Source organism: Anolis sagrei, chromosome 2 (genome assembly GCF_037176765.1).
Source record: "Anolis sagrei isolate rAnoSag1 chromosome 2, rAnoSag1.mat, whole genome shotgun sequence".
Classification (NCBI taxonomy): domain Eukaryota; kingdom Metazoa; phylum Chordata; class Lepidosauria; order Squamata; family Dactyloidae; genus Anolis; species Anolis sagrei.
Window position 1 is genome coordinate 11,955,478 of NC_090022.1, and position 12,569 is coordinate 11,968,046.

At 43.9% G+C, this 12,569-nt stretch overlaps 1 protein-coding gene across 1 annotated transcript; it reads right to left on the reverse strand.

Annotated features, from left to right (window-relative positions):
- Positions 1–662: 662 nt before the first annotated feature.
- Positions 663–11,823, reverse strand: LOC132765757 (oocyte zinc finger protein XlCOF6-like). Its single transcript, XM_067465328.1, has 6 exons — positions 11,733–11,823; positions 7,551–8,003; positions 6,005–6,116; positions 4,896–4,981; positions 3,045–3,165; positions 663–2,217 (listed from the first exon to the last, which is right to left on the reverse strand). Exons 2-6 carry the CDS (start codon positions 7,965–7,967, stop codon positions 779–781), a joined length of 2,175 nt encoding a protein of 724 aa, XP_067321429.1. The 5' UTR covers positions 7,968–8,003; positions 11,733–11,823; the 3' UTR covers positions 663–778.
- Positions 11,824–12,569: the final 746 nt, after the last annotated feature.

Consider the following 12,569-nt stretch of genomic DNA (forward strand, 5'->3'; position numbering starts at 1 on the left):
CCCAGCAACTACAACTCCCAAATGACAAATTCAGTTTCTTTGAGTGAAGGACATACATTGTATTGTTAGGTGTCTTGTGTCCAAATTTGGTGTCAATTCATCCCGTGGTTTTTGAGTTATGTTAATCCCACAAACTAACATTACATTTTTATTTATATAGACTAGCTGTCCCCTAGCAGTTCTGATTGATCTATCTACCTATCTATCTCTATCTATCTGGAGGATTGCTGGAAGTTGCAGTCCAGGATATATTCGCTGAGGCATTCTGGGAGTCATTGTTCCCTGACTCCTACTGCTCCCAGAATGCCTCAGCAAGCACATCCAAGGTATGCCACCATCCAGGGCTGCTGGGAGTCGTCACCTGGAGGTGCAAGTGCTTCTGGATGACACCCAGCAGCCCCGGGTGACGGCCTGCCTTGGATGTGCTTGCTAAGGCATTCTGGGAGCAGTAGGAGTCAAGGAACTACGGATCCCAGAATGCCTCAGCGAACATATCCAAGGCATACCACCGCCCGGGGCTGCTGGAAGTCATCTCCTGGAGGCAATTCCCAAATGACAAAATCAATTTTTTGAGTGAAGGACATACATTGGGTTGTTAGGTGTCTTGTGTCCAAATTTGGTGTCAATTCCCCCAGTGGTTTTCGAGTTCTGTTAATCCCACAAACAAACACTACATTTTTATTTATATAGATAGATGTATTCTTACATAGGAGGCATTCTGTGAGAGTCATTAGTAAAACACTTTTCAGACTCTAAACCTATCAATGGTTTTTCATTGCTATGGATTTTGAATGTCATGTAAGACCGTCATCTGCTTCTGCTTTGAGTGAGTTGCGTAGTGACGAACAAGACATGTCTTCCGATTGAAGCCTTTCCCACACTCCAGGCATTTAAACGGCTTCTCCACGCTGTGGGTGGCTTGGTGACAGGTGAGTGATGCCTTCCGAAGGAAACTCTGTCCGCACTCCAGGCATTGGAAGGGTTTCTCCCCAGTGTGAACTGCTTGATGATGAGTGAGGTGTCTCCTCTGAGGGAAACTTTTCCCACACTCCAGGCATTGGAAGGGTTTCTCCCCAGTGTGAACTGCTTCATGGTGAGTCAGGTCTATCTTCCGAATAAAGCTTTTCCCACACTCCAGACACTGAAATGGCTTCTCCCCACTGTGAGCGGCTTGATGATAGGTGAGGGATGTCTTCCGAGTGAAACTTTGCCCACACTCCAGACACTGAAATGGCTTCTCCAAACTGTGGGTTCTTTGATGCTGAGTGAGGTCGTGCTTCCGGAAAAATCCTTTCCCACACTCCAAGCATGTGAACAGTCTCTCTGCTGTGTGTATTGTTTGATGACGGGCAAGGTATACCTGGTGACTGAAACTTTTCCCACACTCTGGACATTGGAAGGGTTTCTCTCCAGAGTGAGATGCTTGATGCCGAAATAGGTGCGCCTTCTGAGTGAAACCTTTCCCGCACTCCAGGCACTGAAATGGCTTCTCCCCATTGTGAATTGTTTCATGGCGAGTCAGATCTATCCTCCGAGTGAAGCTTTTCCCACATTCGAGACACTGAAATGGCTTCTCCCCGCTGTGAATTGTTTCATGACGAGTCAAATCTATCTTCTGGATAAAACCTTTCCCGCACACCAGGCACTGAAATGGTTTCTTCCCACTGTGAGTCGTTTCATGAAGAGTCAGATCTGCCTTCCGAATAAAGCTTTTCCCACACTCCAGGCATTTAAAGAGCTTCTCCCCATTGTGAGTGGCTTGATGATAGGTGAGGGAGGTCTTCTGAGTGAAACTTTTTCCACACTCCAGGCATTTGAATGGTTTCTCCCCAGTGTGAGATGCTGGATACCGAGTGAGGTCTGCCTTCGGAATAAAGCCTTTTCCAACCTCCAGGCATTGAAACGGCATCTCCCTTGTGTGAGCTACATGATGATGACTGAAGTATAACTCCCAGCTGAAACTTTCCCCACAGATGGCACATATAAACGATTTCTCTCCAGTGTGAGTGGCTTGGTGACAAAGGAGGTCATTTTTCAAAAGGAAACCCTCTCTGCACACCCAACAATGAAATAGTTCCTCCTCTGTGTGATCTGATTGGTAACAGGAGAGGAAGGCCTCTTGGTCCTTCAAATGCTCTGAGGTTTCTTCAGCTGTTTTGGGACTTTGTTCTGTCAGAAGTTGTAATTTTGACAAGGAACTGTCTCCACAAGTGCTTCCTGGAAAGAGACACCAGAAGTCAACAGGATCAGAAGAATTACGCCTGCTTTAATATCTCAAGAGTGACAAAGAATTTTTATATTCTCGAAAGCTTTCATGGCCTGAATCACTGGGTTGTTGTTCTAGGAGCATTTCCTCCTGACGTTTCACCTGCATCTATGACAAGCATCCTTAGAGGTTGTGAGGTCCCACAACCTCTGAGGATGCCTGCCATAGATGCAGATGAAACGTCAGGAGAGAATCCTTCTGGAACATGACCATACAGCCCGAAAAACTTACAACAACCCTATTATTATTATTATTATTATTATTATTATTGGGTTGTTATAGGTTTTTCGAACTGTATGGCCATGTTCTAGGAGCGTTCTTTCCTGATGTTTCTCTTGCATCTATGGCAAGCATCCTCAGAGGTTGTGGGACCTCACAACCTCTAAGGATGCTTGTCATAGATGCAGGAGAAATGCCATGAGAGAATGCTCCTAGAACATGGCCATACAGTTCGAAAAACCTATAACAACCCAATAATAATAATAATAATAATAATAATAATAATAATAATAATAATAATGTATTGTCAAAGGCTTTCATGGCTGGAATCACTGGGTTGTTGTTCTTGGAGCATTCTCTCCTGACATTTCACCTGCATCTATGGCAGGAATCCTCAGAGGTTGTGGGACCTTACAACCTCTAGGATGCTTGCCATAGACGCAGGAGAAACGTCAGGAGATAATGCTTCTAGAACATGGTCATATAGCCCAAAAAACCCTACAACAACCCAATTCTGTTTTTATGTGAGCTACTAAGCACAAGACAGGGGGAGCCTTACCCAGAGAGGACAGGATTTCCAAATTCTCCTCCATCACCTTCTGATGAAGGGCCCTTTGGCCTGCGTCCAACAGAACCCACTCTTCTTCTGTGAAATCCACAGCCACCTCCTCAAAAGTCACCTGGAGAACAACAAAAATGATCATTAATAACTTTTCAATAACTTTAAAGCAGCGGTTCTTTTTATTGAAATTTCCAGGGGGAGAAGGTAGATTAGAACTTTGAGAGAACTTTTACACAAAGAATGACACTGGACATACAGATTCTATGCAACTAGCTTGAATTTACAATTACATGAACCAGGAGTCAGCTGCATTAGATCACTACTGACTGAAAGGTCATGAGTTCAAAGCTAGCCCGGGTCGGAGTCAGCTTCCGACCAATGTGTAGCTCGCTGTCGAACTTTGCAGCCCGAAAGGCAGTTGCATCGGTCAAGTAGGAAATTTAGGTACCGCTTATGCGGGGAGGCTAATTTAACTAATTTACGACACCATAAAATCTCCAGCAAGCAAGCAAAAGAATGAGGAAGTACTCCATCAGTGTCACAAATGGGCGATGAAGTGACAGAACTCCTGGTGGCCAGAAGACCCTCATGAAGCTGGAATGTTAAATGGCTTCTGTGTGTCTGTCTATATATGTTGCGTGTCTATGGCATTGAATGTTTGCCATGTACATTGTAATCTGCCCTGAGTTACCTGCGGGGTAAGAAGGGCAGAATATAAATACTGCAAATAAATAAATTGCTAACAAACAAAGGAGAATTACATTTTCAATCACCATTCACACACAAGTACATGCAATTCATCCTCATGCATCCAAATATTACCATATCCTATTCTCCCCCTCCCCCCCCCTTCTTGGAAAAGCACCTGTTAGGCCAGGCCCTGCTTTCCTGCAGCCTGCCAATGCATAGTTTCAAAACTTCCATAATGCCAAAACTTAAAAAGGCCAAAAGGCATCCTTTCCCTAAGCACAATGCCAAGGACCAGATATCTGTTTCCCATACAGCAGAACCTGACTCCCTGCATAAGATCTAAGACTCCAAGAGCGCACTTCTTCCTCTTCCCTTGAGAAAGAAGCCCCAAAGTGACCAGACTGCTCCCTTGCAAATCTGCCACTTTCCATAGGTACACTATCTCTCTCCTTCCCACGGAGCAGAGCAGAGCAGATGAACCAGACTCCTCAGGTCTGCCACAATTTGAGAATTATTAGATTGAGACTTTTATAGGAGTATTCTGCTGATTTAAAGACTTTCTTTATATATTTCAGATTTCAATATTAATGTCAAAAATATGTAGTATGATTTTACATAGGATTTGTGCTACATTAGAACAGTTAAGACAAATATCACTTAAGTAAAATAAGCATTAAATATTAAATAACCAGAAAAATAAAATAAGGTGTAAATTAATGATAGACGTCTTCCGTCCTAGAATATATTTGGAGTCAATATATTCTAGGACGGAAGACGTCTATCATTAATTTACACCTTATTTTATTTTTCTGGTTATTTAATATTTAATGCTTATTTTACTCAGTTGCCTGGCCAGAAATTGATTTTTCTTGATTGGTGTTAGCCGTGTGTTGACTTCCTTCTTAACACTGTAAGACATTTCTCTTATCACTGTCCCAGTTCTTATCAGAATTTACTTTTCAGTACTTATTAGCAACTTTTAATTACAGTCCAGCAAGCAGGTAATTAGTCATTGCAGGCCTTAATATTATACTGGTGTTTCCAAAATTATTAACTCCATTCATTCATCCTTCAATTCATATCCACATATATCATATCAAATCCACAGCAGTACACAGCCTGACCCTTTCTTTGCTTCCCGGAGGGCCTGCCCCCTACCTGATGTACTCCTGTAGATTCTGTTCTGAGTTCATCTTGAGGAAGAGATGCACTTATGCTTATAGACCCAGTCCTTGTTCCCTCTCCTGGAAGGAACAGAAAAGAGAAGGGAAAGAGAACATTATTACCCATTCTTTCATTTCTCCCTCCAATTCCTTCTACACGTTCAAATACCACAAACATCATAACGTATACACAGAAAAAATGGGAGGTCTTGGAAGAATGCAATCCTGCAGTTGTGAGGTGCACATCATCTTTCTCCTTTATAATCATGCACACGTTAATCAAGCAAATCTGCTCCTGAGCATGGCTTCTTGAAAGGAAAAAGGGTACCTGAGGCAGGAATAACATGAAGAAAAGAAGGATAGGCTCCTCCTCCACCAAAAAGAAGCGCACTTCAGCCACTTTTTTATTAAAAATCAGCAAAATGCCCACATCAAATGCAAGAATGGCGTCAAGGTCAGCCTTGCGTTAGTTAAAAAAAAACCCAAACCCAACATTTAAAACCTACAGGCAACGTAAAGCCTTCTTTCAAGACGACGCTGTGGCAACCTTCTTCCACTACTCTCCATTTTCTTATGATTTCAATTTTTGGTGGTCAAAAATGTAAACCCCTCCATTTTTCACATCTGCAATGGGAGCTGATGAGATTAGCCTTTCTGTTTCCTGACTTTCTCTTAGTTTTTTGCTGGTCATACATGCTCAGAAGTGGGCGCTAGTGGCAGCTGAATTTATATTGCCTTGTTGTAAGCAAGCACACATCATGGCAATAGGATGGACTAGGAAAGAATCCTCCTCATTCCCACATGAATCTTTATTGAATTGCTTTCTGCCAGTATACTATTATACCCTGATACTAAGAGTTGTATTCCTCCCATCCTTTTTTTATCAGTGAAAATGTTACAAGGGAAGAATCCAGCTACACAGAAGCTAAGAAAGAAAAAGCAGATTTTCTGTTAGGAGACTTTCTTAGCTGAAGTATGCCTACACCATCCCAGTACTGTTTAGGCAGCATGATCTTGTTAACGTGCCATGAGTCATACAACCCAGATATATTCAGGCAGACTTGAATGGAGAAGGCCAAGGGGAAAACTTAGGACGGCACTTACTCATTGAGGGAGACTTTCCTTCGCTGTCCTCCATCATCCACCTTGGCTGCTGCTCTTGACGGGATTCAGAAAAACACTGACCTGCCTCAGGGATCCGTTCCAGACACAAATCCTGCAGCAGAAGCAGAAACAAGGGAAGGAAATGAAAGGAAGACAAGAAGGCTTCAGTAGTGGTTGGGGAGTAGGAAGTGGGATATGTTGAACATTTACATCTTCTGAATGAAGAGGATTGTATTCATTTGCTTCTCATGTTTTTAATAGCTTTCTACAGACTTAAAACAATTACAACACAGAGATAACAGTACAGAATAAGATGACAGGTAAGCAGATCACTGCCCATGCTTAACTGGAAGCTGTTTAGAAAACACTTTTTGGAAAAGCTGGGACCCAAGCCGTATGAAGTTGTACAGGAAATGACCAGTGCTATTAATTGTGCCTAGGACTGTATCAATAATTACCCAATCTCTTTAAAATGTACCGTGTTCTCTGTAACAGAACCCCCATTAGCAACCTAGCTGCAAACTCTGTCTTTTGGGAAGCAGGATCCCATTATATAGGTCCAGGCTATCCTTGACCTGCCTTTTGACATTTATTTTGCATCAAAAGCATTGCATAAATTAGGATAAAACTGATAAAAATTAGAAGGACCTAAATATCTTTTGACCAAAAATGGGCAACAGCAACGGCATTGTCTGTAGCCTCCAACATTCTTCCTCTGTACATGAGGCAGGGCACAGTGGACAAGCATACAGATGCAGAGTTGTCTGTTCTGCTCCACAGTCGCACAAGGAATGGGATTCTTTTAGGTAGTGCCATTTTGCCAGGTTGCCTTTTGATCTGCCCACTCCACTTCTGAGTCTGTTTAGTTGCCCACTCTTGGTTTGGTTTCCCCTGGAGGAAGACGCTCGGGGGGGGGGGGGGGCATCCAATTAGGATTTCCTGATCTAGCTGCCCAGAGGGATACCCTTGCTGTTGCTGGGAGGATGCCAAGAGGAGGAATAGTTCTCATAAAGCTTTTCCTTGATTTGAGTCTGCTGGAAGGAGGCTGGCAGCCATGCAGTGGGTGGCTTTCAAAGTGTTCAACCTTATTTCCCTCACATTTAGCAGCAACTTCCCATCTCACATCGGGGGGCGGGGGGGGGGGCAATGCCAGCTAGCTTGCAGAGTTTATCAACAGGTGTAGGTTTAAGACATCCTGTGATTATTCTGTATGTTTAGTTCAATGCTACATACACCTGCTTTGCATGGGCAGACTTATTTATTTATTTATTTATTATTCCAACTTATATGCCGCCACTCCCCTGGGCTAAAATCTAACACAATTTAAAACAATTTAAAAACAGCAATATCAAAAATCAATCAATCAAAAATCAAAGGCCAGACAGGGCAGGCATACTCAGCAGTTGAGTAAGACAAGGCCAGGGCTTTTAAACATTTTGACTGATGAGACGTAATTATCTCTGGCCTCAGATTGTTCCAGAATTTCCATAAAATGTGCCAAGACATATGGATGGCCCGCAAAATGACCAGAATGAATTGAGCTCACCGTCTCCTCTTCCTGCTTCTTCTCTGCCTGACTCAGGAGGAAGCCTTCTGCCAGGGCCACCGCCTGGGAACTGGTCTCTGCCCCACATTCTCTCACCCAGGACGACATCTCAGAGGGAAGGAGTGCCAGGAACTGCTCAAAGACCACCAAGTCCAACATCTCCGCCTTGGTGTGTCTTTCTGGCTGGAGCCACTGGAGGCAGAGAAGATGCAGCTGGCTGCAAACCTCCCGAGGTCCCAGTCCAGACATCTCCCTGTAGCCAAAGTCCCTGAATTGCTGGCGGTGTAAATCTGAAGTGAGTACTTCCTCCGGCAGGCTCTTCTGGGTGGCTCTCTCCTCGAATGCTCCTCTAGGCTTGGCCTGAATGAGGGAAGGGCCATTTCCCAGGCTGGGCTCAGAAGAGTCTTCCCCTCCCATCTTTTCAGTTAAACCTTTCACTGTTGCCAGGTTCTCCTGCAAGGCAAAAACATTGGGAAAATTACTGAGAGTAGAAAGAAAGGGACATGAAAAGCAAGCAAGATGTTTGATGGGGATCGAAAGAAAATGGGGAAAACAACCCCAGTCCCATTTCAGCATATCTCTGTGGGCACAGATGCTGCTGCTTTTCAGTCCTTATATACCGCCTACAAGATATTTTGGTGTCCAGAGCAAACCTACTTATGCTTGGGTTAAACTGTAATTTACACCAGCAGTTCCCAAACGTTTTTGGTCCAGGAAACCGTCAGAAGATTTTCCCTCTCCCCCACAGAACCCTAACTCTGTCCCTAAGCACTATGAACCCACAAAGTTATTCCTTTTTTAAACAAGTTCCTGGACCACCTGAACAACATCCAATTCACGATGGAAAATGAAGGAAAATTGCCTTTTCTAGATATCCTAGTCATCTGCAAATCAGATCAACAATTGGGTCACATAGTTTACAGGAAACCCACACACAGAGATAGATATCTACATAAGAACTCCAACAATCACCCAAGTCTAAAAAAGAAGCACCATTAAAGCCTTGGCAGACCGTGCAAAAAGAATCTGCGAACCCCACCTCCTCCAAGGTGAACTGAACCACCTCAACTGGGCTCTCCAGGCCAATGAAGACTCCACCTCAGACATCAGAAGAGCTGCAAGACCAAGAACAAGCCACAAGAGTAAAGATAAAGACCCACCCAGAGGAAAAGTGTTCTTGCCATACATCAAGGGAACCTTTGACTGCATAGGGAAGCTGATAAGAAAACCCAACCTACAAACTATCTACAGACTCACTAAGAAAACCCAACAAATGCTACATTCAGCAAAGGACAAGAAGGATCCTCTCAACTCTGCCTGCCATAAATGTGGGCGAAACGTTAGGAAGGAATGCTTCAATCTAGAACATGACTATATAGTCCAAAAATCCTACAACAACCCAGTAATTCTGGCCATGAAAGCCTTTGACAATACACTGAAATTTATTTATTTATTATTTATTTGCTTCACTTGTATACCGCTCTTCTCAGCCATCAGGCGACTCAGAGCGGTTAACAACCAGTATCAACAATGCAATACAAAATCATTAATCATTTAAAAACAGTAATATCCATTAATTAACATCAAAACATCAATACAACAATACAGAAAAACAACAATCCATCACGTCTCATCAATAGAATCAGCATCCAATCTCGTCCATTAGTCCATATTCTAATAATCAATCAATTGTACTGCTTAGTTGAACGCCTGATCAAAGAGCCAGGTCTTCACTCTCTTCCTGAATGCCAATAAGGAGGGGGCCGATCTAATTTCTGTAGAAATGGATACACTTCTTAAGTTCTTCCTAATGTTCAGATGCAATCTCCTTTCTTGTAGTTTGAAGCTATTGTTCCATTGCATCCTACTCTCCGGGGCAGCAGAAAACAAACTCCTCCCTATGATTTCCTCTCACATCTTTATACATGGCTATGTCTCCTCTCAGCCTTCTCTTCTTCAGGCTACACATGCCCAGCTCTTTAAGCCACTCCTCATAGGGCTTGTTCCAGCTTGTCAATATCTCCCTTCAATTGCGGTACCCAGAAGTAGACACAGTGTTATTCCAGGTGTGGTCTAACCAAGGCGGAATAGAGGAGTAGCATTACTTCTCCAGATCTAGACAGTAGACTCCTACTGATGCAGCCCAAAACCCCGTTGGCTTTTTTTCTGCCGCATCATATTGTTGGCTCATGTTTAACTTATTATTCACGAGGATTCCAAGATCTTTTTCACACATCCTGTTGTCAAGCTAGGCATCGTCCCCCTTTCTGTATCTTTGGATTTCATTTTTTTTCTGCCAAAGTGGAGTATCTTGCATTTGTCCCTGTTGAACTTCATTTTGTTAGTTTTGGCCCATCTCTGTAATCTCTTAAGATCATTTTGAATTCTGTTCCTGTCCTCTGGAGTATTGGCTCTCCCTCCCAATTTGGTCTCATCTGCAAACTTGATGATCCTGCCTTCTAACACTTCAATGGGCCAGAGTGAAGGGGGGGGGGGCAGGGGACAGTTCCACCTTGTCTCCTGTGCTATGCTAATAATATAATATATTTTATATACATATAATATTTATACTATTATAATGTAAGGCAATATAATACTAATAATAACATATTATAATTTTATATTTATATTACATATAACATGACAAATAATATTACAACATAACATTATAGTACAATATAGTAATATTTAATACTGATATTGTACTATGCTAATAACATAATATACTGTATGTATATATATCTTGTAAGCTGCTCTGTGCCCCATTCAGGGTGAGAAGGGTGGCATATAAATATTGCAAATAAATAAATAAATAAACCCTTCATCTAAGTCAGTGTTTCTCACCCTTCCTAATGCCGCGACCCCTTAATACAGTTCCTCATGTTGTGGTGCCCACAATCATAAAATTATTTTTGTTGCTACTTCATAACTATAATTTTGATACTGTTATGAATTGCCATGTAAATATCTGATAGGAAGGATGTATTTTAATTTGCTGGGCCAAATTTGGCACAAATACCTGATACGCTCACATTTGAATACTGGTGGGGTTTTGGGGGGGTTGATTTTGTCATTTAGGAGTTGTAGTTGCTGGGATTTATAGTTCATCTACAATCAAAGAGCATTCTGAACTCCACCAACGATGGAATTGAACCAAACTTGGCACACAGAACTGGGGGCCCTCGCTCTGGGTCAACCTAAGTTTGACACTACTTGAAAGCACACAATAACAACAATCCTATCTCATCAGCCAAAAGCAGGTCCACAGTTTCCATTGAAATACTAAAAAGTTTATATTTGTTAAAATTGTTAATTTTAATTATTGTAGTGTTTTTAAATGTTTTTTGCACTACAAAGAAGGTATGTGCAGTGTGCATAGGAATTCATTCATGTTTTTTGCAAATTATAATCCGGCCCGCCAACAGTTTGAGGGTCTGTGACCCAGCCCTCTGTTTAAAATGTTTGTGGACCCCTGCTCTACAGAGACACTCGCTGGAACACCTTAGCAAGCGAGAGCCCAAAAGTGGCAGGCTCAAACCCAGAACCTCAATCAATGGCTGATACCAAATGAGAGACTCCCACAGAAAACTGGGCGACTTGGAAGGCGCTGAACAGACTGCGCTCTGGCCCCACGAGATGCAGAGCCAACCTTCAGAAATGGGACTACAAAGTGGAATCCTCGAGATGCGAGTGTGGAGAGGAGCAAACAACTGACCACCTGCTGCAATGCAACCTGAGCCCTGCTACATGCACAAGGGAGGACCTCTTTGCAGCAACACCAGAGGAACTCCAAGTGGCCAGATACTGGTCAAAGGACATTTAATCAACTACCAAACTCACAAATGTTGTATTTTGTCTGTTTGTTTGCTTTGTTCTGTTAGAAATGTAATATAATTGACTGGTTGCCCTGACACGACAAATAAATCCTTTTTGGGTGGAGGGGTCATAGGGAAGGGCGGAACTACGGGTCCTCCTCCTCCTTCCCTGCAAGGAACATGGAAGGGAGCCCCCAATGACGCCCTCTTGGCCTGAAAATGGCCCCCTCCCCTGCCTCCCTCCCCACCCCATAATATTTCCCCAGAAATACAAGTCCCTCCTTCCCCCATGAGCTGCAAAAGGGGAAACTCTTCCCCCTGAGAAAAAGGGGGTTTGGGGTCCCAACACTCCCCCCCCCCCTTTCACCTTCTTCCTCTTCCTCGTTGTCTCCCAAACGCTTTCTGCTTCCTGGTATGAAAGAACTTCGCCTCCGGAAATGACATCAGGGTAGTCCCAAACATCCTCCTCCCTTCCCCCAATAGCATCCGTCTTGCCTCTCTAGGAAGCAGCAGAGCTCGCTGGTCCTCCCTTCCCCCAATAGCATTCGTCTTGCCCCTCTAGGAAGCAGCAGAGCTCGCTGGTCCTTCCTTCTCCCAATAGCATTCGTCTTGCCTCTCTAGGAAGCAGCAGAGCTCGCTGGTCCTTCCTTCTCCCAATAGCATTCGTCTTGCCTCTCTAGGAAGCAGCAGAGCTCGCTGGTCCTTCCTTCCCCCAATAGCATTCGTCTTGCCCCTCTAGGAAGCAGCAGAGCTCGCTGGTCCTTCCTTCCCCCAATAGCATCCGTCTTGCCTCTCTAGGAAGCAGCAGAGCTCGCTGGTGCTTCCTTCCCCCAATAGCATTCGTCTTGCCTCTCTAGGAAGCAGCAGAGCTCGCTGGTCCTTCCTTCCCCCAATAGCATTCGTCTTGCCCCTCTAGGAAGCAGCAGAGCTCGCTGGTCCTTCCTTCCCCCAATAGCATTCGTCTTGCCCCTCTAGGAAGCAGCAGAGCTCGCTGGTCCTTCCTTCCCCCAATAGCATCCGTCTTGCCTATCTAGGAAGCAGCAGAGCTCGCTGGTCCTCCCTTCCCCCAATAGCATTCGTCTTGCCTCTCTAGGAAGCAGCAGAGCTCGCTGGTCCTTGGAGGACCCAGGGGCACAACAAAGTGGTCTCCCCCCCCCCTTCTTCCTGCAAAACCTTAAAAGACAAGCATCCCAGGGAAGAAAAC

Bases quoted from the DNA above. Each gene is read 5' to 3' on its own strand.
- LOC132765757 (XM_067465328.1), bottom strand. From the start codon at position 7,967: ATGGGAGGGGAAGACTCTTCTGAGCCCAGCCTGGGAAATGGCCCTTCC. The intron at 6,117-7,550 runs GTGAGCTCAATT...CTTCTGCTGCAG, and splicing joins AGAAGCAGGAAGAGGAGACG to GATTTGTGTCTGGAACGGAT. The intron at 2,218-3,044 runs GTAAGGCTCCCC...GTCTCTTTCCAG, and splicing joins GGAAATCCTGTCCTCTCTGG to GAAGCACTTGTGGAGACAGT.